Below are 26,811 nucleotides of genomic sequence, written 5' to 3'. Positions count from 1 at the left end.
CCATCATGTTTGTAAAATTTTGTACCGTACATTTGAGTCACAAATTAGATTTTCTCTTCAATTCAAATTAATAATTCATAATTATATATTATATTCGAATAATTACCGTACATTATGCATGAATGAATTCAAATATGCAAATTTTACAACGTTGTTTGTCACAATTTAAAAAAATGCTGCTTTGGACAGGGAATCATTTGCAATTTACTTAAACCAAAATTGTTAGGCCTCCATATACATAATATTGCAAGTTACTTTTCTTAGGTATTTTGATATTTGGACAGGGACAATATGGTAATGTGAGGTAATTGACTCAGAGTTAATGACTGTTTGAACGGTAAAACAATATCTTTATAAAGAATGTATGTCGTCTCAAGGGAAGCGCATTGCAAGCTAAAGTAATGGCTAAGCTTTATCTAAAGCTCTTTCTTAAGCTTGTTTCCTCTCTTGCCGTTCTTCTTCTTCTTTGTCATTTTGGCTATGTAGCCTGTCAACCAACAGGTTTCTCTAACAGCAGCCGGTTGCCTGATGGCGAAGGTACACATGCACGATATACTTTTCCATCTACATATATATCCTTTTCCAACTATATACAAAAGAAGGAAGAAAATTTGTTTATCTGTTAAATATGAGCTTTTCCTTCAATATCTTCTCCCAATCCAAACAGATCCTCTTGTCTTTCAGATTTTGAATAGCAACCATCTTTGGATGAATGTAAATCCTAATCATAGATGTGAAATTCTTAAGAATATAAACTCACTCATGTTTGCAAGAAACTGATCCAAGCTAACAAGAGAAAGAAGAGAGAACACTTGAGATGGAAGGAAGGGTATTAATCTTTGTGACCCAAACAATGAAGAGCCTTGCTAATAACCAACCTTATGCTTAAACATTGCTCCGAAGAAGAATGGAATGTTGGGTGTGAGGCTCTGCTCAACTTTGGAAGCTGTGGCGGATAAAAAAAAACCCAACCTTACTGCTATTTCTCTCTTCCATTTGCTCTCTAGTGCTTCCACAGCCTGGCAGAGAGTTCCGTAGTGCTTTAGTTTTATCTTGCTAGCCTACGTACTGCATATCTTAGATATTTTCTGCTTCTCCATCTTTTCCTATAACTATCAAGTGAAGTAATGTGAGGTAATTGATTCAGAGTTAATAACAGTTTGAACGGTAAAACAATATCTTTAGTTTTTTTTTTCTTCTTTTTTGTTTTCCTTTTAGTTCGGATTTGAAGCTAGCTAGAGGTTGAGGAAGCTAAAAATATATGGTTTCGAATCTTGCTAAACAAAATATGGTTTTTCTTTGTTGAAAAACGTTTGGCAGCAAAGGCTTTGGATGAATTGATGACCACGTTAGGGTGGGATAGTACTTTTCAACAATTCTCACGCTCGTCTTGTGACAATTATTTTCAAGGCATCAAATGCGATTGCACTTATGAGAACAGCACAGTTTGTCACGTCACCGGCCTGTAAGTTCCTCATCAACTTCATCCAATTTTCTTTTATTTTTGTAAGGCAATGCATCCTCTTTAAAACTCAATGGTTTCTATGTTGACGCCATTTTTGGGTGGTAGAGAACTCTCAAACCGCGAATTAACCGGACAAATCAACGCTACAGCCTTGACTAGTCTCGATTTCCTAGAAAAAATGTGAGTATCATATATATGACATGTGATGATAATCATTCGAATCAGTATGCTGACCTCAACTAATTGATAACAATCCTATTACATTAATAACAGTGATTTATCCAACAATCAACTTTATGGTAGCATCCCTGACGTCACCATGGGGAACTTGCCTTCACTCTACTATCTGTAAGTGATCCAGTACCATGGTCATATACTACTACTGCAGTTTATTTTGTTGCAGTGATTTGTCCAAAAATATTCTTTATTTTAAATATACTACAATATATAAAATAAAATTAAGATTTTCTATGTAACTCGATTCAAGAATCCCTATAATTGATATATTTAGCTTCTGCCTCGGATATTCGGTCTTTGGGCTGCAGTCATTTAGCTTCGACTAGATACACATAGCCTTTGAGGATGCAATTATTGAGTTCCAGCTGCATAATATAACGACGGTTAGAGAATTTAAAATATAAACTGTAGGATTGTGAATCGAAGGGCTTGGACTTGTGCATTGGACTTGTAGGATTGTGAGCAATTGAAGGGCTTGAGCACGTTCAAGATCTATCCCAAATTTATTTAACATATCAAGAAAATGTATCTTAAAACAAGTAAATAATCATTCACAGACATTCAAACTAGACATAGAAAATTCAAATGATGAATAAATATTAATAAATACTAATTATAATTAAAAAAAATAATATTAATATTTTAAAACATTTACATTTATAATTAAAAATAATGTTGTCACTATAGGTAATTCCACTGCTTAGACTATGGTTGACTAGATAACTGAAATAGTATCTTGGAAGGGTATTACCAAGGAAATTCCCAAACTCACAGATCCAAATTATAACAAAATATGAAAATAATATTTTGTATATAGAAAATAGGCATTGTACATTAATCAACTTGTCTATCCTTAATGCAACATTCATGGAAAAACACAAAATTAAAGACTTACAATCCTTAGGTCAATTTTGTATAAACAACCAAAAAATACAAGACACAATTAAAAATAAATCCTGTTCTTGGAGAAATGGTGACAAAAATTAAGTTATGTATTAATTGATTCTATCATGTGATAGACAACATCCAAAGAATAGAACCCAATAAAAATTATTCTTATCCAAAGTTGATTTATGAATAAAAAGACAATAAATATAAAAAATATGTATTAATTCTATTATTTGATAGACAACATTTAAAGAATAAGACTTGATAATAAATCTTCTTTTCCTATGTTAATTTATAGATTAAAAAAAAATTAAACTGGGTAGCATTCCTTGGATCAAGTCTGTAAAGGCAATCTTAAAATTGTGATCCAAGGTCGTATTGCATAAAAAAATACATTAGATTTTGATCATTAATTAATAAATTTATTAAATTAAAGTGTTTATTTAAAATAATTAATTTCAATTGTTAATTAAAAAAGCATATATATATATATATATATATATATATATATATATATATATATATATATATATATATATATATATTCATCTCAAATATAATTATCCCAAATAATTTTATAATATTTTAATCTTTAATATTAATATATGTAGATATGTTCAATTAAATATTAGTATAATTTTTTTTTTCTATTGTTTCATTAAAGAGTAAAAATATATAATTACAAGTATAATTTAGATGTGTGTTTGAAAAGGTAAAAAAAAATAAGTGCCCTCTAGAAACAAGGGAGCTGGTAAAGAAATCTGTATTGATTTATCATTTAATGTTTGTAATCTTTTGTTATATTTCCATTAATGGTCTGTGAATGTCTTCCCACTTCTCATATGCATAGCGATCTTCCTCCATGGTTGTCTGCATAGTTATGAGCAAAGAGCTGCTTAGCTTTTGGATCATATACAATAACTAATTTCAGTTCTTAGTGTGTCTTCATAAAATTTATATTATTGGTTCTTATTTGAGTAATGATCATGAACTTATATGGTAATACATATGCATAGTGATCTCTCCACAAACTTCTTCAAAGGCTCCATACCTTCATCCTTGGTGAATTTGTCATCCCTCCAATATCTGTAAGTATCATGCACTCTTCAATATCATATAGTTATAAGTATCATCTTCAATGTCAATTAATTAAATTCTTTTTTCATTGCTGATGCAAGTTTTGTGCTTTTATTCTTGTGGGCCTTTATATGTATTTTATTAATATTGACTTCTATTCAGAAACATTTTATGTCCAATTTTTAAAGATTCTTATTTTTTTTTCCTAATCAAGTATTTAGATTTCATGCTTCAAAACTATATAGTTAAAAGCAAACTATCCATCATAATTTTTTTTTTAAAAAAAAACAAATGGCACTAATTAACTAAAACTATCCATCATATGAATTATAGGAGAACATCTTGGATATTTGGGGTTGATTTTATACCATTGTTGTTCTTTTAAAAAATAATATATAATGGTAAGAAAAGAGCATACAATTAGTAACTTCTGTTTTTAAGAGTTCTATGAAATTATATCTAACATTGTTTTCTTCTAAAATCACTTCTTTTAAATTATATTCCATCAAATAATAGTTAAGATCTCATTTTCATTCGGAGAATAAAGTGTTTAGGACTACATAATTATATTATAATGGTGAAAATTTGAGTTAAGAACTCAAATTTCCTTCTTTAAATTAAAGAAGAAGTTACTGAATAGACAATTGATACATTAAACTTGTAGCTGTAATAGTAAAGATTTTTTAATAGAATTTAGCTTTGTTAGAAATGAAAAGAAGGGCAAGCCGTTTGGGGACTTATACTTATAAATGTTCATGTCAAGGTGTTAATGCCTTAATGTCACAAAAATTAACTTCTGAGTTCTGTTTGGTTCTTTTCTCTTTTGTAATTAGGATAAAAGCCTTGTTTGGCTAATTGCTTAACCGTGTTGATGCTTGTTTGGTTGTCTGCATGGTTATGAGTAAAGAGCTGCTTAGCTTTTGAATCATATATAATAACTAATTTCAGCTCTTAGTGTGTCTTCATAAAATTTAAATTATTGATTTTTATTTGAGTAATAATGAATTTATATGGTAATTCATATGGTAATAATGAATTTATATGGTAATTTCTTGTTTTTGGTTACCTTCTAATTAGCCCTTTTAATATATCAACTTATTCCAAAAAATTTATATGGTAATACATATGCATAGCCGTCTCTCGAGAAACTTCCTCAATGGTTCCATACCTTCATCTTTGGGGAATTTGTCGTCCCTCAAATATCTGTACGTGTCATCCAATCACAGTCTCTTCAATATCATATAATGTCAATTAAATTCTTTTTCCATTGCTGATGCAAGTTTTGTGCTCTTATTCTTGTGGGTGTTTTCAGGAATTTGAAGTATAATATGTTATCAGGTCAAATCCCTAAAGAATTGGGCAACCTCTCTAATCTCCAATTGATGTATAGAAACTCGTTCGCTCGCTCTTTCATTCTCCTTGAATTTCCTTTTAACTTATTGAGTTTGGTTTGGTTCTTATCTCTTATTTAATTAGGGCCTTGGGCTCCAATGAACTCACTGGTCAGCTTCCACCAGAACTTGGAAGATTGAGATCTCTTGGTTATTTGTAAGTTTCAAAAAGAAGAATAATAATATCATACCACCTTGTAAAACCACGGAAGATAGTAAGAGGAGAAATAAAACAGAAAAAGGGTGGATTACAATCCTTTTGATTTGTTGTTGTAGAGACTTGAACTCCAACAAATTGAGTGGAGAACTGCCGGGAAATTACGCCAGCTTTACTTCGGAATTGGAGCGGTTGTAAGTGCAACTGATCATGTTATTTCAACCAACAATCTGTTTAATTATTGTTCCAAGGAAAAGCAACTAACTATGGCTGTAGTACCGTAGCTGGGAACCGTTTGACCGGTCAAATACCAAGGTTCATTGCGAATTGGACTCGACTCTATTACCTGTAAGAAATTACTTGTACTTTCATACAGTACATGTGAAAGTAAGCAATATTATTTGATTGAGAAACTGTCGATGATCGATGAATATCGATCATTCAATAATTTGTGTTTTTGTGTACTGATGACAGGTCCCTCTCCGGGAATGATTTTGAAGGACAGCTGCCTCTTGAACTTCTTTTTAACATGTCAAAACTCGAATACTTGTAAGTGCTCTATGATTTTGAAGGAGAGCTTCCTCTTTTTAACTGTTGAAATAAATGCATGTTTTTATTCTGGATGGTTTTTCTTCCAGGTTTGTTAGTGATGTAAGAAGCTCGGCCGGTTTCCCTTTCCCAAAATATGCAAATATGACGGAAATAAGACGACTGTGAGTTTTTCCTTCCTTCGCTTTTCTTTAAAGCTCACATGCATAACTAACTTGAGATTTGTAATTAAAAAAAAAAATTGCCTGAAACTCCCTTAGTACGGCAAACTTTAACATTGCTATAGTACTTACCACCTAATCGGTCAATGGATGAGGAGTAAGCCAATGAGCTATGGCATGAATTCAAATTGTGGTATAAAGATTAATTTCACATTGAATAATAAAAACCATACACACTTAGAATTATATTTGTCTAGGAGCGTTATTGATGAAGTCACAATGTTGTGTTTTAATTATTATTTTTATTCTTTTGTCTGCTATGATATTCTCAATATTTATGTACGTGACTCTTAATGATATGTATGCATTGGATAAATCCCAGCACAACTTCTTCAATGGTTTGTGTAGGGTGATAAGGAATTGCTCAATAAGTGGTGAAATCCCCCCTGACATTGGTGATTGGTCATCGTTAAAATACCTGTAAGTTTCATTTCCTCTTTTGTAAAGGATTTGTAGTTCTGTCCTGCTTTTTAATGATTAGAAAATTAGGGTCTATATTATTAATCTTTAAAAATCTAATTTTTAATATTTTCCCCTAGCTAGAACACAAAAGGAATATCTTGAAACCTTAATGAGCCAATTTTTAGAGTAAACAAATTGTATGCTGTTGAAAATAGTACCACTTCATTATCATTGAAGATTAAAAAGCTTTTAAAATTAAGGATGATCCGATGGCCCTTTTGATTATCAACTTAATTAGAGTCAATTAAGTTGTAAAAAACTTGTATATATAAAACTACTCTCATGTTTTAAAAGGATGATCCAGTAAAAGAAGAACCTTTCCCATACACTTCGTTCTCATTTTAGAATTTTCCACTTTAAGTGAAAATATCAAGTTGTCAAAAAATAAAAAAAAATAAAAAATGTCAATAGCGAGCTTGAATATTTTAACCTAAAAACTAAAAACAAATCAAATCAAACTAAACTTTCCATTATTTTTTTTATGAAATTATTAAGGATAACGATTAATTGCTTTCATTTTTTTGATCCTGCAGAGACTTGAGCTTTAACAGCTTAACTGGTGGAATACCAGATTCCATGGAAAAGCTGAATTTAAGTAAGATGTATGCAAAAGAACTCGATCAATCCATCTTATAATAAGTTCGTTTTGCCACTCTATTAAAAAACAAGTGATGGTTTTCATATTGGTTTGTTTTGTTCAGGTTTCTCACAGGAAATATGCTTAGTGGCACAGTACCTCCCTGGCTTCCTCATAAAATTGAGGACAAGGCGTACGTTATGGCTTTGTGCTCTTTGCTCAGATGGGTTGTTTTCCCTTTTGTAGATTGCCTCAATAAAATCTTGATATATAAACAATAATGTTGCAGGGACTTGTCATATAATAATTTTGAAATTCCACGTGATGGTACGAAGAAAGGAGAAAGAAAGCTGAACATGTAATAACGGCAACTTCATTTTCTTCTTCCTTTTGCTTCACTTGCAAGACTATTATTGTCTATGAAATCCCAGCTTCTAATCATTTTGTATCATGTGCACCAACTGCTTGCATGTTGTTCCTCCTCAAGCAGTCAACCGAACATGTATGATAATATCCTCCATATGGTGTCATTAATTTAGAACAAATGATCATGAGTTATTTCTTACCAATTTTGTTTGCTATTTCTAGGAATTATATACGTGATTTCATAAAACAATGTCGGGGAAAACCAAAGTGTAAGTTCAATTGAGAAGCTCATAATTTTGCGCAGGACAGATTTTCTGTACTCATTATCATTTTTTACAGACGATTCCTTATATATAAATTGTGGAGGAGGAGAGACAGTTGTTGATGGGAAAGTGTTTGAAGCAGACAGTACAACATCAAATTACCATTCAGCTCCAAGAAAAAATTGGGCTTATTCTTGTTCTGGAGACTTCGGATCGAAAACTTACGATTCCAGTGATTACATAAAAAACGAGGAATGTGGAGTTTGTGATTCTGCTGGGACACAGTTATACAACTCAAGTCGCCTCTGCCCTCTTTCTCTGACATATTATGGCTTCTGTTTATTTAAAGGATATTACACTGTGAAGCTTTACTTCGCTGAAACTGTTTACCAAAATGATGAAGATTACTCGAATTTAGGGAAACGTGTTTTTGATGTATATATACAGGTAACCGCTATATTTTTCTGCAGCTTCTTTCAAAAATTCCCATCATTCAACATCCACTTTTGGATACAGGGGAAGAGAGAACTAAAAGACTTCAACATAAAAGAAAACGCCACCGGCACCAATAAGACATGGACTGCAAGTTTCACAGCATATGTAGGAGATGATCATCTATTGAATATCCACTTTTTCTGGGCTGGAAAAGGATCTTTTCAGGTGCCAGGTTTTTCCTATAGAACAGCTGCCCTGTCTCTGAATGGACCCCTTGTGTCAGGCATTTCCGTAACTGCAAGTAAGGAATTGCGTGCTCTTAATTTTGTTGAGCAAAGATTTCTGCTACCCTTTATCTGGATAAATAATTTTTTCTTTCTGTCTTCCACTATTTGTATCCAGACTTCAAAGTTGGCACGGGACTATCTCCTTCACAAATTGCAGGGATTACTGCAGGTTCAGTATTTGCTCCTCTACTTCTGTTGGCTTTCATGTGGAAAATGGGCTGGCTGCGGAAAAGCGAGTTGGATGGTACCTCTCCATGCTAATCTAAAATCATTATGCACCACATTACCTAAGAATTCTTACTTTGATGTTTTCTTCAAATAGAAATAACCATTGAGGTCCAAGGAAAATCTTTCACCCTCAAACAAATAATCGATGCTACTCGAAAATTCAGCCCCAAAATGGAGATTGGCAGGGGACGCTTTGGAATAGTATACAAGGTCAGATTTTCTTTTTTGAAACATTTGTTCCTCAACATGCACTTTTTTCTTTTGAAGTTCTGGTAAATTGATTTCACGTGTATGCAGGCTGAATTGCCGAACGAGATAAAATTAGCAGTGAAGAAGATTTCTCCTCATTCAAAGCAACAAGGAAAAGATGAATTACAAAGGGAAATCTTCAACCTGAAATCTTTGCATCATGAGAATCTTGTTCAATTGTTGGATGGCTATTCAAATAAAGGCCTGCATCTGCTAGTATATGACTATATGCATAAAGGCTCCCTTCACCGTGCGTTGTTTGGTAACACTGCCATCACCCAATTTTCATCCTGCTCTTTCGGTCCTCAAGTTTTATCTTAATTTTCACCTAATGCATTGCCTTGTGAAATTCATATGATTGTTGAGAACTAAAAAAACAGGAGTAATAGAATTCCGTCACTTAATGTTTGTGAGAGCTTCTAATTGTATATTTAAATCTTCTGTTAGTACAAGGATTGTGTGCTTGCAAATATCAATAACTTAATATCAATAATCTTGATTTGTAGAACCAAATTCCACGACAAAACTTGATTGGAGAGCTAGATTTGATATCTGTCTGGGAATAGCAAGAGGTTTGAAGTATTTACATGAAGAGAAAAGGTTCAAGATTGTTCATGGAAACATAAAACCTAGTAATATTATGCTTGATAACTCTCTTACGGCCAAGTTGTCTGACTTTGGATTGGCAACGCTTTGTGATGAGGAAGATCCATTTATGGCCATCAAAGCAAAAGGGTCGCGGTAAGTATTATGATCGTTGATTGACAACTACTTTCATTCTTTAAATTAAGAGCTAACCAATAAATAATCTCTTATTGCAGAGTTTACATGGCACCTGAGTATTCAATGGGAAAAGCAATAACTGTTAAAGCTGATGTTTACAGTTTCGGAGTTGTCCTACTCGAAATAGTTAGCGGGAAAGTTAGTGCAGATTACACACCAAATCAAGAAGCTGAGTTTCTTCTTGATAAAGTAAGTGGACCTGACAGGATAAATCCTCTTAGTTTTCTTTTTTTTCATAGTTATTATCAAACCAAACATGTTCTGTCAACATCAAATAACTTGATACAAAAAAAAAAAAGCAAAAGCTAATATTTAGATATCAAAAAAAAATTTAGAATAAAAAATGATATTATTATTTGATAATTTAATATATGTATTATATTTAACTAATATAAAGTTTATATAGTTATATAACAAGACACATAAGTAAATAAAATAAAATAAATTATATAAAATATGGTTCATCATCTTTTTTAATTGGATAATTGAAATAATTTCTTGATTGTTTGGAGTTATTTAATTTCTTGATATTTTTCTATTGATTAGAAAATAATAAGTAATATTTACTTGATTATTTCCTTAATGCCCGGAGCTAAGCTAATCTTGCTTTTCAATTGCAGGCTGGTGTTTTGCACGATAAGGGAAGAATCCTTGAATTGGTCGACAAGAAATTAGCATCCAGTTACAACAGAAAGCAGGCTCTCACTGTTTTGCTGTTAGCAATGAAGTGTGTTAATCTGTCTCCTACTCTCAGGCCTAAAATGTCCGAAGTCGTCAGTGTACTTGAAGGTGAGAAAAGAATCGATGAAATTTCCGAATGTGATACTCCATCAGCAAATATTGGAGGACTGTGCGGTGCGTGTTCCATGGTGTTGGAAATAGAGCCAATTTCTTAGCCAATTGGTAATGTTGAGTTTGGTGATGAAAACCTTCTGTCTCTTTTTTTATTTTGTAATTACTTGGGTCTAATTATGTGGTGGTGACAAGAGAATATTGATGTGTGCGTGAGAGACTCCATAAGAAAATACGTGTGTTTGCTTTGTCTGCTATGATTTATTTGTGCTGTTATGACAACTGGTAATTTCGTGAATGGAATAAAATTATCATTTGCCATCCTTTATATATAGCCCATATAAAGAATAAAATTATCATTTTATGATGTGTGGGTAGGTAGTTTGATGTTGGAGGATTTTTAGAAAAAAAAAATTGGTTTCTTAGTTATTTTTATTTTTATTTAATTTAGAAAATTATTTTTATTTTTATTTAATATATTTTTTTTATTTCTTTTAGGAATTATTGAGTTTATGAATTTTTATTTTTTTACTTAGTTTAGGCCTAAGACTAGTATAAACCAAGTTTGTTAGCTTGTATTTTAGAAGATTACTAAAAAAAAAATAGGTAATAAAATTTTAAATAGAGACTTTTTCATGTGTTGACTCCATTTAGTAGAATTCTATGTTGCTTATACATAGAATTCTATGTTGCTACTTACAGATACTTGTGTGTGTTTTGCTTTTTATAATTACATGCTGAACATATGAGCAAGAGAAATAACAAGATGCTGAAATATAATTAACAACTATACTTACACTTAAAAAATAGATATGATTTGTTAAAAAAAATTCACTAAATTAGTATTAATTAACATTGATTGCCATGACCACGATTATCTTGCAAGGTGATAAATTCTTGGTGTTTTATCTATAATATAAGATATTTTTAGAGCTTATTTGATATTATGATAGATATTGTTTTCTAAAGTATTTTTTATTTAAAAATACATTAAAATAATATTTTTTTTATTTTTTAAATTTTACTTTTTACATCAGTACATCAATATCAAAACAATATAAAAAAATTCATTTGATAAAAAAATAAAATAAAAAAATAAAAATACTTTTAAAATACAAAAAAAAAACTCATCTCCTAGTAGGGTTTTTTTTTTTAGGGCACAAACATATTAAAATTGAAATTGTATGAGTGTACTTTTATAAAAACCGCCTTTATTACTATTCTTTCACCTTCACTAACATAACTTTCTATGTGCATTTTCTTTTTAGAAAATCTTTTAAAATATTTGAAAAAAGTATTTTCAAATACTTTTCCAAGACATTTTATTTTTCAAAATATTTTTAATAATATATAATTTCTGTAAAGATATTAATGAATCTGATTGTGCCACATGTCAAGAGATTAAAAGCTCTAGCAGTTAAAATATTATTAGACAGTTAAAGTTTGTTAATACTGTTACACATTTAGGAAAGTTTGTTAGTATTGAAGAAAGAAGCTGGTATACGTCTACAACTTTTGATATAAATACATCTGCAACAATGTAAAAACTAAGTAATGAAAAAGAGTGATTAGATTCATCTTCTTCCTTCAACTATTAGACACTCTCTCTACTTTCTTCATATTTCTGCTTAATTCACCAGCATTCTTCTATGAAAAATCTGTTATCTTCATATGGTATCAGAGTATAATTCTTGATCCTCTACTTCTGACTTTTTATTTTCTACCCCTACTTCTATCTTCATCATTGACAATTCTCTCCAGATTTTTCTCTTTTTCTGCATTCTAAAACAAAAATGGTATCATCTTCTCAACTCCAGATTGTTCAATCTCCTATAAAATGAAACTACAATTTTAATATTAAATATTTAATCATATTTTTATATTGGATATGGATCCAAAATTATTCCGTTATAAAATTTAAAGGGATCAATAAATCTAACATAATTGTAAAACTTGATATAGAGTCAACCAGGAAAAGATATAGGTTACAAGTAAAAAAGATCAGTCAATTCTTAAATTTTTTTTTTAAAATATAATAAAAATAACATTTTTTTTATAAAAAAAATTCTAGAAATTAAGAGTAGGGTGTTGACCCGATTAGCAGGTCAACTTAAATGTTTTTTTCAAATCAACCTATAGGGTCAATCTAAGTGTAATTACTATCTATCTAAGTGATGAATAGTAGTATTGTACTGTCTATTTTAAATTAACTATATTTTAGATCAACTCGTAAGGTCAATCAAGTTTAACTATTATTTATCTAAGTGATGAGTAGTAGTACTGTGCTGTCTTTTTATGAAAAACTCTTAAACTTGACCACTTTTAGATACAAAGGTAGATATAAAAGGTATACTTTACTTTTTTGTATAACGAAAATAAATACAAATAAATTTACCATACATAAACATTAAACGTCTAAAGAGACCTTTTTGGTATAAATATTGCATCCATGTTGAAGCTAAATGATTGTCTGAGGATACTTTTATGAATAAGACTAATTAAAAATAAACTACGTTATGCTACTAGCCGAACAAAAAAAAATTTAATGTATAAAAAAATGTTTAGGCAACGAGTAATATTTTAATAATATTATTAAATTTAAATAAATAGTTTAGTTTTGAATTTTTCTAACTTGATTTTTTTTCTAATTTAAATTTAAAATCAAAACCGTGTTAGAATTAATTTAATATAATATAATGAATTTAATAGGTTTAATAATAACCTGAATGTCTGGTAAAAATATAATTTGATTTTAAAAATATTTTTTAAAATAACAATTTATTTTTAAAAAAATTGAAATAATGATATATATAATTAATCTAAATTAATTTATTAAATTTATAATCTAAATTATGAAATATAAAAAAATATTGTTTTAAAACCTAGACTACCTGATAAATCAACTTAGACCCAGTTAATCTAAGACTGGAGCCATTTGAGTTGGAAAAAAAAATCAACTGACCTTGAAACTTTGGCTGACCGTTTAACTAACTTTCACACCGTTGATGATATTTTTTTTTTTGGATTTTTTTATTTAAATAATATTTTTAAAACTATAATAAACAGTGCTTTTGTGAGACGGTAATAGTGAATTCCCCTCTTCTGTAATTTTCTTTTATAATAATAATAGTAGAGAAAATGAATACGTAAGAAAAAAGAGCACTGTACTGTAAGTATTTAGCGGTTAGTGACACGGTAACGACTGGCAATCTGTTTATGCAAAGCCCAAAAAACCATAACCGTCGAATCAAGCACACATTTTTACCAAGATCCCATAAAAACCCAATAATCCAAAAGCAAAATTGGTGGCTGAAATCAAGTAAACCGTGAACCCTTTTCGTAGATAGAAGGCAAAATCGCTTTCTTGTGTTTTTGTGGGGTTTATAAAGGGAGGAAAGATAGGAGTCTGCGTGTCAAAACCAGCTGCCGCAGCAGCAGCAGCCCGGGAGGAGGTAGTGGTGAGGAGAGTATCGCCACCGCCACAACCACCGGCGCCGGCAGCGGCAGCGGCAGTAGCGGCAAAGGGACATTCTGGGCTGTTGAGTAATTCGAAATCGGGACATCCAGTGCTGTTGAGTTCGAAATCGGGGCACTTAGTGGGTGATTCGAAGAGGATGAAGGGACTTTTCAAGTCAAAGCCGAGGACTCCTGTCGATATAGTTAGACAGACTCGCGATCTTTTAATCTATGCTGATCAGAGTTCAGCTTCTTTATCAGATTCAAAACGAGAAGAGAAGGTTGGCAGTCTCTTTATATTCATTTCTATCTATTTTATGTGTGCTTGTGTTCTTTTTCTGTTGTTTTCTTTTAATTAGGTGGATTTTGATTGTTTGAGATTGTTTGGGGTCTGGGTTGCTTTTCTTTTTTTGCTTTGGATGAGAAAGGTTCAATCTTTATGAAAAATTGCGTTTTTTAGGGTGATTCTTGATGTCTGATTGAGGTTTGGATTAGAGTATGCTATAATATGCTGTGATATTTACATAGATAGGAAGAAATAGTTAATTTGCTGAGTGCTAATGTGATTGCAAAGAGGTTAGTTTGCTGGCCAAGTTTAACTTGAATGTGGTTGGGTGTGTTGTGAGAGGAATCTGATATTACTGGCAGTGCGTTGCGTGTAAAGGTTTTAGCTTTTTAGTAGCTTTAGTAGTCAAGGGAGTAAAAGTGGAAACTTTTATTGTAGGTTTGTGAATTAGGTGTGATCTGTGGTGCTATCTGTGTCATTGATTTGTTTCAACTAGTTTGTTCACAATAAAAGAATTAGATTAGTGTTGTTGAATTTTGGTGAGTGTAGATGTAAGATTGTGATGAACATGCATTAGGGTCGCTGTATAATTTCTTGCTTTTGTTGCATGTTTTGATAAGTTATTTTCTTGATTTGGGCTACTGGGGCATTTAAGCTTCTGTCAAGCATTTTATTTGTGGAATTCAAATTTGACAATTGTATTTTCTAATACAGATGGCAGAGTTAGCTAAAAATATCAGGGAGTTAAAGTCAATTCTTTATGGCAATAGTGAGTCTGAACCGGTGTCAGAAGCGTGTGCACAATTGACTCAGGAGTTTTTCAGAGAAAACACACTTCGTCTTTTGATCTTCTGTCTATCCCAATTGAACTTAGAGGTAACCACTGACGAGTTTATTGGTTGAGAGCTATGTAGATTGCTATCTTGAATTTGCTATCAGATTTATGAGGGAATACTATTTTTATTCATTGTTCTTTCATAATGGATCGGTTTAGTGACATGCTTTATACTTTATACTTGCCCTGTTGAATCTGTTGGATTAGATTCCCATCTGGAAAGAATTTTCATTTAACTGCCAGTTTCTCTTTTTTGTCATTTAGCATGAGAATGTTTCTTTTTGCAGGCCAGAAAAGATGCCACTCAGGTTGTTGCAAATCTACAAAGGCAACAAGTTAATTCAAGGTTGATTGCATCAGACTACCTGGAGAAAAATACAGATCTTTTGGATACTTTGATAGCAGGGTAAGCCATTATTGCTGGGGAATGTTGGGGATTGAGAATATAATGATTCCATTCAATAGGTTATCTAATATTTTCAAGATGATTAATGGGTTAAATTTTTTGTTTGCTGCATCGTTTCTGACATCTTGTGGGATAACTTTTTGTACCTTAATTATCACATATAAATTTTGTTGACTGTCCATTCTCTGTTTCAAGATGCCATTAGTGATCTGTTTCACAAGTGATGCCTTTCTTCTTCTCGGATGTCTGGAAGTTGTATTCAGCTGTTCTTTTTTTTTTTTTACATTTCTATAATGTAAGAGGATGGCTGTTTACAGAATTTTTAAATGGTTTTGTCATGTGAACTATACTTCTTGGGATCTTCTAATTACAGTATCTTGCTTCTTTAGTTATGAAAACACAGATATGGCTTTGCACTATGGTGTAATGTTAAGGGAGTGCATACGTCATCAGACTGTTGCCAGGTGAGCAAAATCAACTATGTGGTTTAATTTATATCAGACTATCAATATTGTCTCTGATTAGGAGAGTAATCTTTTCCTTAAAAATCCTGAAAAAAATTTATGTTTAGACTTTTAATTATACTAGAACAAGAAAAAAATTTATCTTTTCATTTATCTTTACATAAACATGTCAAAGTGTGATGTGAAGTCAATATCTAGAACAATCACTTTCATTTTTTTTTTTTGTTTCGGGATTGCTTTTCTCAACTATCAGCTTCCATAATTTATTTATTTATTGTTTTTTTTTTTTTTATGGTGTGCTGCCAATGTTTTGTACACTCATTTGTCGGGTTTGACTGCAGATATGTCCTGGAATCACCAAATGTCAAGAAATTCTTTGATTATATACAACTTCCATATTTTGACATTTCTGCAGATGCTGCTGCAACTTTCAAGGTTAAGCATGATTGAAAAAGATATTAACAACAAATCATTTTCTCATCCCTCTTTCCTCTTTCTCTCTTATGCAGTTTGATTTTTCCATAAAATGCAATCTTTTTGTGGGTATACATATCATCCACTGTTAAATGTTAATTCCAAATGACTTTCAAAACTCTGCTCGTTGCATTAGAGATTTGGCAAGAATATCTTCTGTACTGTAATGCAACTGTGCTGGACATGCTCGATACTGTACTGCATCTTTGCACAGCTATTATCAAATGGTTTAAGTATATTCAGCTTTTGCAATGCTGACAACCCTTGATTCCCCAAATTTCAATTTAAATGCTCTGGCAGATTATTATCCAGGAAATTTTATTTGTCTTTATTGCATGTTTATGAAGTTTTTATGTTTCGGCCTTGTATTTGCTATTAGTTGAAGTGTGAATCTGAGACTTTTATATTGTTTTGTTGCAGGAACTATTGACAAGACATAAATCTACAGTAGCTGAATTTCTTTCTAAGAACTATGATTGGGTGAGTTCTGCTGTCACTTATGTTTAGATGCATACTTGTACAGGTTTATACTTGTTTCTGCTATGTATGCCTTAGGTCAGCCCACACACACAAGGTGGATGATAGGCATGCCCAAACCTCTTGTTTTCTAAAGAATTTGTAGGCAGACGAGTATTTTGGTGAGAAAACTTGTGGCTGAGATTAGAGAAAGATGATGTTCAGATTTAATTATCTGGTGATGCATTAATAACACAATATCGTGACTGTGCAATGATGGAGACATAAAGTAGAATCTAAACCAAAATTCTATAAAAGCAATGTAAAGGTTTTAAGCTCTAATGGCTTTTTTGAACACCCAAATTCAAATCCTATATACCGATAGATACATATGCGCGCATATATTGCCTCAGTTATGCACGCACTGACACTGTATAATGGGGCATACCTGATCCTCTATAGTTTTTTCAAAGAATTTGAAGGCCAACAAAAGTGTTAGCCGGAAAACCTTTGGGTGAGATTAGAGAAAGATGGTTTGCAAATTTATTTTTCTGGTAATGCATTAATATCAAATATTGTGGCTCTGCAATGATGGGGCATATAAAGTAGAATCTATTACTTGACTCTCTGATGAATTGAGCAGCTTTATCTCCTCATTTTTATAGCATTCTTCTTTGCTTTTTTAAAACTGCATGTTGGTAGCTACATATCTATGACAAAAACATGAATTGCAACATTCTAACTGTGTCTTTATTTCCTGTTGTGGCCATGCTTGCTAAATGTTGGTCAGAGCTTGACATTGTCTAACTTTGTATGGACTTCAGTTTTTTGCTGAATTTAATTCGAAGCTGCTAGAATCCACCAATTACATTACAAGACGACAAGCTGTCAAGGTAGGGAAACTTATGATATGCCGCTCATATATCATTAGAACATTAAATGAAGCAATTCTCTAGGCATCTGAACCTAGGAAAATGCTTTCATTAAAATGTGCTTTGTTATTGCTATTGGTAATTGTACTATTTATTAAAAAGGCTTCTTTAATTGTGACAGCTGTTGGGAGATATATTATTGGATCGTTCTAATGCAGTTGTGATGACACGATATGTGAGCTCAAGGGATAACTTGAGGATTCTCATGAATCTTCTCAGGGTATGACTACTTTGAGATTGCTTGTTTTCATGCTTTGTCATATTTTTAGGAAACTATTGATGTACCATTATGGCATATGTGATGGCCACTAAATAGATTGTTAGAACATCAATCTCATACATAATTGGACTTCAACTTTTATGTGATGAATCCTCCTTAGCAGGAATCAAGTAAGAGCATCCAGATAGAAGCATTTCATGTTTTCAAGGTATAGCTTAAAGAAAGAAATTGAGTTTTTTCTTTGGTTCTTTAACTTAACGTGCCTTATTTTCTACCTCTCTTATTGTTTTCCCCCTTCCTCCAGCTCTTTGCTGCAAATCAAAATAAACCTCCTGACATCGTCAACATACTTGTTGCAAATAGGAGCAAGCTTCTTCGTTTGTTTGCTGATTTCAAGATAGACAAAGGTATAAAAGAAATACATCTCTAGTGACATTTAATGTCTTTGATGCTGTATTGACATTCACTGGTGTATTCTTTTGCAGAGGATGAACAATTTGAGGCAGACAAAGCTCAAGTTGTGAGAGAAATAGCTGCCCTTGAGCCTAATGAATGAGCTTGGTTGTTTATTGTAATCATTTTACATAAATTGTAGCTCTCATAGCCCAAACCTGATGACAATATCAGTATCCATCGATCTGTGGTAAAATTACATGTATTTGAAAGGAAGAGAGAAATAAAGAGACATGAATCGAGTTCAATCCAATACTTGGCTTTTATGAACCCTGTTAGAGAGCATGTTCATGTTTTTGTGAACCATGTCCTCTATTGGAAGCCGTCATTATTCAGCTTCACCATATGTTCATTCCCCATGGTAACCTACTTGAAGCCATATAGGTCTCCCTCTCCATATGTACACGGACTTCATATGTACAAGTTACGAGTCCTTGTTCGAGGGAGTGAGGACGTAAAGTCGCTATAACTCTTGTCAACGGTAGGAGTCTGAACCAAGTCTCAAGTGAGGAGAGTAGGCAGCAGTCGCATGTTACTAAATTCCCACCGCCATTAGGGGTCCTCCATGACACCATGTGACCATATACATAGTATCAAAGGACATTCCTCAGCAGAACCTACTGAGGAGGATATGATAGGAAGCTTCGTTTGGTGGGCCAAAGGATAGAGAATTCACACCAAAATTCTTTTCTTCTTGCCAGGAAAGGAGTCGTTTTCTTTATTATTAAAGATGAGGTTTCCATGCGTGAGTCACGAGTGAATGAATGTATGCACCAGCATATTCCAAGCATCTACTTCAATTCCAAAACCAGAATGTTCTCTGCTGCTATCACTTTCTATCCTACTTATAAGACCCGGTTCAGTATATAGGCTGACCTCGTAATCCGAGTTAAATCGCCGGAAAAACCTATTTTTTTAATAATAAAAAATAATGTTATTTTAAATTTTATATATTAATATAGATTAATCCATCCAACTGGTAACATTAACCTTCAACTAAGTTGATCCTCGATTCGTTACTGTAACCATGTTTTTATTGCCATAAAAAGGAGATGCCTTTATCATCCGAATTTACTTTCCATCATATTCATTTCGTATTCTCACCGTATCTGATTTTAATGCTCTCATCAGCAATCACTGAGTTTGATGCTGGGTTTTTTTATTTTTAAAAAAAAAAAGATAAGTAAGATTTTAGGTATTTTTGTTCTAGGAAAACTACAAATATACCCCCAGTTATTAGGGAGGTTTCAATTTGGTCCCTCTCTTCCTAGGCTCACCAATGATGCCCTCAATCAATCAAAATTGAGCAAATCTCTTTCCCCATCATTTGGATGTTTATATTTTCCGTAATTTCATAGGAAAACTCAAGAGTAACAATATGACGTAGGGGAAGAGTAGCCATAAAAAAGGGTTAAAAGGACTCAAAAGGCACATTAAAGGACTTTCTTTTTCACCAGGAATTTGATGCAAGAAGTACACAGACCGAGTGAAAAGGCAGATTCTTCAGCATATATATGTTTAAAGAGAGAAAAAAACAGAAATCAAACGGTCCATTTTGTGGTTTGCCTGCTGCTTCCTTTTAGACGTAAAAAAACTCAAGACACAGAGCCTTTCATCACCATCACCTCCTCCACAATCTACTTCCCTCTGTCACTCTCTTCTTTCTACATACAGATTTTAAAACATGGCACAGAATGGTAGGACCCCATCAAGTTTTTTTATTGCATTCTTTCTCTTTTTGTTTTTTGATTTCTTGGTTCATTTTCAGTATGGGATCTTGATGATTTTTGCATGTTGTTTTTTATTTTGGATGTTTTAGATTCTCTTTCAGAGTTCTTGCAGACTGCTGTTGAGGCAGCGAAGAGAGCTGGAGAGGTGAGTTATAAATTTTAGATTTTGTTTTTCCTTTTTTTGGGGTCTCAAATTTAGTCTCATTTTCCATTTCTTGTGTGCTTTGTAGATAATCCGTGAAGGATTCTACCAGACCAAGCATGTGGAGCATAAAGGCCTGGTACCCATATTTGCTTTTCTTGGGTTCTTTTTATATCTCTTTTTCTTGTTGGTCGTTAATCAAGGTAGTCTTATCTTGGACATTCTTGTTGCATCATGTGATCTTGAATGTAGAGTTTGTGTAGTGCTTAGCAATTTTTTTCCCCTAAAGAAAGGAGAATTGTTGATCAAATGCTGCTAAATAATCTTGAATTCAGATCAGTTATTGATTATATCTGATTGGAAATTGAATTTAGAATGCAAGGGGGAGCTTTAAGATCCCAGTTTGTAAAGCTAATGGAAATACAGTTTTAATCTTGGCATTGAGGTGATCTTGTTTTGTAACAAAACTGGGAATTGAATTTAACATGCCGGAGGAGCTTTAAAATGGCAATTGAATTTAGCATCAACGTCTGTAAAGCTAACGGTAATTGAATTCATCGTGCATGAGGTGCTAAAATCCTTGTTCGTAAAGCTGCTGGGAAACAAAGTTTTGATCTTCGCGTTGAGTTCATCGAGTTTGTAACAAAATTGAAGTGCTTTTGCTATTTTGTAATGCTAGCATGTTTCCTTTGGACTGTATCATCATAACTGTGGAGCAGAGGAGAAAATTAAAAAATTATAAGTTGCTAACCCATTTGTGTTAATTTAGCCCAGATAAAAGTGCTGTGGCTAAACACACTTGACTATATGCGTGTAATTACTGACAATTGTTTATTTTATTTCTCAATTGCAGGTGGATTTAGTTACTGAGACTGACAAGGCTTGTGAGGATCTTATTTTTAATTATCTCAAACAGCAGCACCCCTCACATAAGGTTAACAACTTACTTTAGTATTTTCTACTTTGTAGGTGATGAATTTGAGCATTATTGATCTGTAAGGGGAATATTGTCTCCTAAAAAGTGCCACTGTTATTCTCTTGAAAATTCTCTTTTGCTGGTTTTCTTAGTTCATTGGGGAAGAAACTACTGCTGCCTGTGGTATTACAGAACTGACTGATGAACCGACATGGATAGTTGATCCTCTTGATGGAACAACCAACTTTGTCCATGGGTAAATGCAAATTTTTTTTAACATTGTTTGGTGAAGGCAATTTCCTCTTGTTTTTTATACATGTAACGTCACTTCAATTTGTCGCAACATGTTTGGATGTAGGTTTCCCTTCGTGTGCATTTCTATTGGTCTTACAGTTGGAAAAGTTCCTACAGTAGGTGTTGTTTACAACCCAATAATGGATGAGGTGAGATTTTATAAATCGCATGTTAGTTTTAGGTGGCCAGATATTACTTGGAACTTTAAATGATTAAAATTTTATGTAGAACATGCAGAGTTTACCTCCTTTCATATAGCCTGGTGATCTTCTACATGTATGCTGGATGTTAGTGCATCTTTCCTCACAAAATGAACACTGACCAGTGACCACTAGTTTTCGGCTTCATGGTCCTCTACTCAGATAAATGTCTGCTTTATGATGTTGAGTCTGTCAATATTTAAATATCGGGAAAACAAGTATCTAGCTATATCTAAGCAGTTAGTCCATCAAACTTTTTTCTGCCTTCTTGAACACTTCTTGCTTTCACTTCAGATATGAGGTCGTATATTGTCCCACTTAACATCAAAGTTACTATAAGGATGTTCTGTCAAAATTTTATAGAATTTGAAATGTGCTCCAGTAATTTGCTAAAAGATTTTGGATTTATAAATGCAGCTTTTTACAGGTGTGCATGGAAAAGGTGCATTTCTGAATGGAAAACCCATAAAAGGTGTGTCTCTGAGTTGACTATTGTCAGTTTCCATATTTTGATACTTTTGCGTGCTAATCTTTCCATGACACTTAAGCAACTGCCTACTTGTGTTTCGATTGCAGTATCATCTCAAAGTGAGCTTGTGAAATCTCTTCTTGCAACAGAGGTATGCTTTTCAGCATCATCTTTATGTGCCCAAAGTTGCTATAAGGGTAACTGAGAAGTGCTTGTAAACAAGAAGCAAACTTGTTATGATTTTTTTAATAAATTAATGATTACAACGAGCCTAAAGGTGTTAGATAGCTTAAACTGAAATGATAACGGGGAATCAGTTTTGAAACCTGAGATGAATTGGTGCCCTACTGTCTCATATTTTTTTGGTACAATTCTATCCTACTAATTGATTTCTTATTGGATCGGTTTCTGAAGGGTGTTAAAGTTGCCTTGGGCACAATCGATTTCAGTTTTAACTCCAGATAGTGTCAGAAATGTTAGGTGCTGAGTAAGGGTAGCTTGTTTTAACCCTGGATTGATTTTTCTGGCATTCTAACCCTACTCGTTTATATTAAAATATTGTTCGTAGACTCTAGAAATCCAACGCCCTGTATTTGAAATGCAGATCTATGCATTGTGAATGTATTTTGTTTTTACCATGTTGCACTTACAAATACCCTGCAAAAGGAGTGCTTTAAGTTCACCCCTCTTATGCTCTGTATGGAATCTGGTTAAAACTCCTTTCTACTTCAAGTCCACTCCTTTATGAGCAGGCTGGAACAAAACGTGACAAGTCTACTGTGGATGCCACTACGAACAGAATTAACAGCCTACTTTTCAAGGTGAGACCAGAACATGCTGTGGAAGCTATGTGCTTTGGTATAATGTGTTGGTGTTCTTAAAATTCATATCTGATTATCTTGTTATCAGGTGAGATCCCTTAGGATGACTGGCTCCTGTGCATTGAATCTTTGCGGAATTGCATGTGGAAGGATTGATTTGTTTTACGAAACCGGATATGGAGGCCCATGGTACGTATTTGTGATTGATGCAAGAAAAGTTCATCTGGACGCATGATTGATATAATCTACTCTTGAACTCAGGGATGTGGCAGGTGGTGCTGTGATTGTCAAAGAAGCTGGAGGAATCGTTTATGACCCGTAAGTGATGCTATTTATATTTCATCCCTTCCACTACTTAGCTGGGGGTAGTGTGGGATATAGAGAGGATAGTCTCATGCATGGACATGAAAGAACAGTGTTTATCAAATGTCAACATGATTTAATCGTTGTCTTGTGACATCCTCAACTCTGTCATCCGGGCAAGCATTAGGTCAAAGATATTAAGAATATAAGCATATGCTTACATTTTGTTGAGAATATAATGCGTGTTCTAATATTTTGATGGTCGCTGTTTCGGCTACAGATCTGGTAAAGATTTTGACATCACTTCTCAAAGAGTCGCAGCTTCAAACCTGCTTTTGAAGGAAGCATTTGTTGAGGTTTTGCAGCAATCAGAATGAGACAATTCAATATCCTTTGATCTTATAGACAGTATCTAGTGATGAGCTCAGTCGATATCGTCATTAAGGCTTAAAGAAACTGAGAGAGTGCCAACATCAATAATGGAAATGATTCTTCCAATTTGTTGTGGTTTCTAAACAATGCCTACTTATATGTATACTCTAATTGAGAAGACAACTACCATTTTTTGATCATGCAGACCACCATGTTACACAGATTGTGTGGTTTATATGCCAGTTTTTCTACACTTCGCGTTGAGCAAGGATCGTGCCTTGTGGAACCATAGCTGCTTCTTTCTGTCTTTCCCAGTGTTACCTGAACCTGTTAGCTTGATTCTCCTCCAAACAGAACTGAATTCCAAATAAGATTTTTGCATCTTTCGTCGTAGCTGCAAAGTTCTCTACAGCCAGAATTGGCAAAAAGTGACCACAGCTGACTGCAGCAAAATGCAGACAGGGAATTCTCGATTGAATTTATGAATTATTTGAAAGGTTCATGATGCAGACGGAAACAAGAAACAAGAAAGACAACAAACACAGAAATACAGTATTTTGGAGAAGAAGTTTCAATTAATTTTAATTCTAATTTTTATTACTCAATATTTTTCCAATAAAAAGTATCACAGCTATTATATACTATTTATATATTAGAAAAAACAATTTTAATAAAATTAGAAAAATAATAAAAGAGTTTTAAACTAAATAGAAAAAAAATCATAAATCAACTAGAAAAATATAATAAATTCTGAATAATAATTCATGATAAATATAAAAATTAGCCCGATTAATACAAAAATTGGCCGTGTAGAAAGCAGGAATTCTAAGAATCTCCTAGTAAGATTTTATTTTAGATGGAGCAATAGTTGGATCAAAATTTAAAATTTATATAGTTAGTATGAGTATGGCTGTGCATTTTACCAAAATCAACTACATGGAGGTATCAAATATAAAAAATACAGTTTGATCTTATTTTCTTTTGCTATGAAAACTTGCAAGGGAGTTTGACATCAAGAAATTCGTTGCAAATTGAGAGGAAACCATCAAGGAAACAAAGGAAAAGGGGGCTACGTGATAAATAAACAGAAAAGTAGATACATGAGATCTCAAGGATCTTTCGCAGGCACGAACTTCCTAAGACTAACCAGTGAAAGAATAACTTATGAATTTAATCTCCATCCTCATATGGGGCCTCCATAAATATACGTAAGGGCGCACCAACTCTGGAAAAGCAAAACATAAAGAGGGAAAACAAACAGAAAACCACAGCTCATATCCCATCATCTCATTCACACCCCTTGGTGCTGTCTAGCACCAAACCCATTAACCCCATTTGATCCATTCATGCCATGAGGCATCTTTCCAGCAATCTCTGACCTTTTCCTTTTCACCACAAGATACCATGTATAGCCTTCCAACCAGACAGCATTGAAGGCCAAAGCAGCAATCACACCAATGTATGCATTCTTCCACTTCTTATCAGGGTTCAAAATGCTGAATCCTTTGAATATGTTGATGATGCTGAGGATGATAACACTGTATCCAACTAAGTGGTGGTAGATGTTCCAGTAAAATCTGTACTTGTGATCAGGTTTTGGCCTTAGAAGCAAAGCGAACACCTGAAATCCATTCCAAACCAAGCCTTTGTTTTGATTCGCTAGCACAAGTATAACACACTCAAAAACTACGTGACACAAAAAGAGTTTTTTTTATTACCTGAAGGGTTCCAAGGCAGAAAAGGATGATGCCAATTGTTCTATGAGCATCATATTGAATACTGGCTGATTCACTACCAAGTTTTAGACCAGTACCCCATCCAGCAACCCCAACAATATAAGCTATGGATTGGCAACCAACATGGAGGTAAAACCATGCAGGGTCTGCAGATTTGAATGCCTTCAAATACCTTGCTATGAAAGCCCCAATTGGCATCAAGATACCCCAACTGACTGCATTTAGCACCCCATGAATCTGAAATTTTTATCAAGTATTAATCAGAAATAGTTCTTGTTCATAAAATTAAAAAAAAAAGGGGCAAAGAGTCTGATTTCATAACACTCGTAAACAGGGTGAAAAACAGAACAGATGGTAACAGAATTAAGCCAAAACTAAACTCAAAATTGAAAACAATGAACCATATATGAAAAATGAAATACTGATTCTAGGGCTTACATTTCTCTTCCTAATCCTGTCATTCCCTCCAGTAGAACTAGATTCTCCAGAAAGAAGGTTTAAGGTCCCCATGGATTGGACATTAGCCCCACTAGTGGCATGTACCTGAGTAGCATTACCAGAAACTGCACCATCTTGCCAGACATGGTTAACAGTAGTGCTTGTGTTTGAAAGTCCTATGGTAGCAAATATGATTATCTCATTATTTGCTAATGTAGCTGATAAATCTGAAACATCAAAACTAAGTTTCCCTTCTTGCAATGAGGTTTGGTAGCTACTGATAGGTGATGTGTAAGCCCTCATAGTTCCATCAGTTTGTTGGTATGCAACAAGGGCTTGTGAACCAGCCATGCCAGTTGAGGTAGGATTGATAGCCCATGCAACCCATCTAGAGGAAGTGATTCCTGTGTGTCTATAAGCAATTTGAAGCTTGTTTGATGATGAATCATAGTTCCAGTGAAGATATGAGTTCAAGTATGGAAGATCATTGCACGCCCTAAAGGTTTTGTTACTAGAGAGAGCATAGCTCTTACATGACTGGGCAGTCGATGAGAAAATCATAGACATAAGAACTGATAGAGATAACACAAGCTCTAGCATTGTAGCCATAGTGGCTATAGAAGAACCAAAACCAAAGAAACCAAGGACTTGCTTTCTTTCTTATGTGACAAGACACAATCAAGAAATTGCAAGAATGCTAACAATGAGATGCTTGAGGGGAGAAATGAGGTTTAATGTATAAAGAGTCTTGGAGGGTTAGGTTGTTGGATTGTCTTGAGCATGGTGCCTCAATTTATAATTTACATAGGGTAGTTACATGTTTTCACATTCTATAATAAAATAAAATAAAACTCAATTATAATTAAAATAATCAACATCATTATATTTAACATTCATTTATTTATTTATAGCGCTAATATATCGCTGTTATAAAACTCGATTTGATTCGACAAGTTAATTCAAAATTTATTTACTTGAGAA

At 33.2% G+C, this 26,811-nt stretch overlaps 4 protein-coding genes across 12 annotated transcripts in view; 3 read left to right on the top strand and 1 right to left on the bottom strand.

Annotated features, from left to right (window-relative positions):
• LOC18110643 (probable LRR receptor-like serine/threonine-protein kinase At1g53440) overlaps positions 1-10,558 on the top strand; it is a 37,959-nt gene extending 27,401 nt beyond the window's left edge. For 3 of the 5 annotated variants that reach the window (XM_052447894.1, XM_052447897.1, XM_052447896.1), the window contains exons 6-26: positions 4,801-4,872; positions 4,980-5,051; positions 5,144-5,215; positions 5,335-5,409; positions 5,492-5,563; positions 5,690-5,764; positions 5,854-5,928; positions 6,334-6,405; positions 6,981-7,049; positions 7,149-7,217; positions 7,314-7,382; positions 7,515-7,526; positions 7,613-7,659; positions 7,730-8,100; positions 8,170-8,389; positions 8,491-8,619; positions 8,698-8,813; positions 8,901-9,114; positions 9,359-9,593; positions 9,674-9,824; positions 10,256-10,558. In XM_052447894.1, coding sequence (XP_052303854.1) covers positions 4,801-4,872; positions 4,980-5,051; positions 5,144-5,215; positions 5,335-5,409; positions 5,492-5,563; positions 5,690-5,764; positions 5,854-5,928; positions 6,334-6,405; positions 6,981-7,049; positions 7,149-7,217; positions 7,314-7,382; positions 7,515-7,526; positions 7,613-7,659; positions 7,730-8,100; positions 8,170-8,389; positions 8,491-8,619; positions 8,698-8,813; positions 8,901-9,114; positions 9,359-9,593; positions 9,674-9,824; positions 10,256-10,531 — 2,563 coding nt within the window. In that variant the 3' untranslated portion in view covers positions 10,532-10,558. Of the gene's footprint in view, positions 1-395; positions 538-1,320; positions 1,466-1,570; positions 1,646-1,738; positions 1,814-3,606; positions 3,679-4,800; positions 4,873-4,979; positions 5,052-5,143; positions 5,216-5,334; positions 5,410-5,491; positions 5,564-5,689; positions 5,765-5,853; positions 5,929-6,333; positions 6,406-6,980; positions 7,050-7,148; positions 7,218-7,313; positions 7,383-7,514; positions 7,527-7,612; positions 7,660-7,729; positions 8,101-8,169; positions 8,390-8,490; positions 8,620-8,697; positions 8,814-8,900; positions 9,115-9,358; positions 9,594-9,673; positions 9,825-10,255 lie in introns of those variants that run through there. The other 2 variants (XM_024587892.2, XM_052447895.1) reach the window with 2 other exon arrangements.
• Positions 1-18,662, top strand: part of LOC18110630 (putative MO25-like protein At5g47540) — a 28,257-nt gene extending 9,595 nt beyond the window's left edge. For 2 of the 5 annotated variants that reach the window (XM_052447903.1, XM_052447904.1), the window contains 8 exons: positions 15,800-15,874; positions 16,216-16,309; positions 16,769-16,828; positions 17,629-17,697; positions 17,858-17,956; positions 18,117-18,164; positions 18,261-18,363; positions 18,442-18,662. In XM_052447903.1, the coding sequence (XP_052303863.1) occupies positions 15,800-15,874; positions 16,216-16,309; positions 16,769-16,828; positions 17,629-17,697; positions 17,858-17,956; positions 18,117-18,164; positions 18,261-18,363; positions 18,442-18,512 (619 nt within the window). In that variant the 3' untranslated portion in view covers positions 18,513-18,662. Of the gene's footprint in view, positions 1-13,620; positions 14,165-14,883; positions 15,046-15,291; positions 15,411-15,799; positions 15,875-16,215; positions 16,310-16,768; positions 16,829-17,628; positions 17,698-17,857; positions 17,957-18,116; positions 18,165-18,260; positions 18,364-18,441 lie in introns of those variants that run through there. The other 3 variants (XM_052447901.1, XM_024587906.2, XM_052447902.1) reach the window with 3 other exon arrangements.
• A 1,184-nt stretch (positions 18,663-19,846) lies between these two features.
• On the top strand, positions 19,847-23,877 carry LOC7455821 (inositol monophosphatase 3). Its single transcript, XM_024587909.2, has 12 exons — positions 19,847-20,106; positions 20,229-20,284; positions 20,370-20,420; positions 21,135-21,215; positions 21,350-21,453; positions 21,556-21,640; positions 22,109-22,163; positions 22,268-22,311; positions 22,913-22,981; positions 23,070-23,170; positions 23,243-23,299; positions 23,565-23,877. Exons 1-12 carry the CDS (start codon positions 20,094-20,096, stop codon positions 23,659-23,661), a joined length of 813 nt encoding a protein of 270 aa, XP_024443677.1. The 5' UTR covers positions 19,847-20,093; the 3' UTR covers positions 23,662-23,877.
• Positions 23,878-24,661: 784 nt separating this feature from the next.
• Positions 24,662-26,591, bottom strand: LOC7453685 (cytochrome b561 and DOMON domain-containing protein At5g47530). Its single transcript, XM_002322482.4, has 3 exons — positions 25,831-26,591; positions 25,375-25,629; positions 24,662-25,277 (listed from the first exon to the last, which is right to left on the bottom strand). The coding sequence occupies exons 1-3, from the start codon at positions 26,437-26,439 to the stop codon at positions 24,948-24,950; spliced, it is 1,194 nt and encodes a 397-aa protein (XP_002322518.3). The 5' UTR covers positions 26,440-26,591; the 3' UTR covers positions 24,662-24,947.
• Between the last annotated feature and the right edge of the window lie 220 nt (positions 26,592-26,811).

The sequence above is a fragment of the Populus trichocarpa genome, chromosome 16 (assembly GCF_000002775.5).
Source record: "Populus trichocarpa isolate Nisqually-1 chromosome 16, P.trichocarpa_v4.1, whole genome shotgun sequence".
NCBI classification, from domain to species: domain Eukaryota; kingdom Viridiplantae; phylum Streptophyta; class Magnoliopsida; order Malpighiales; family Salicaceae; genus Populus; species Populus trichocarpa.
Note: the sequence above shows the minus strand (reverse complement) of the source record. Positions and strands in the feature narration are given on the sequence as shown.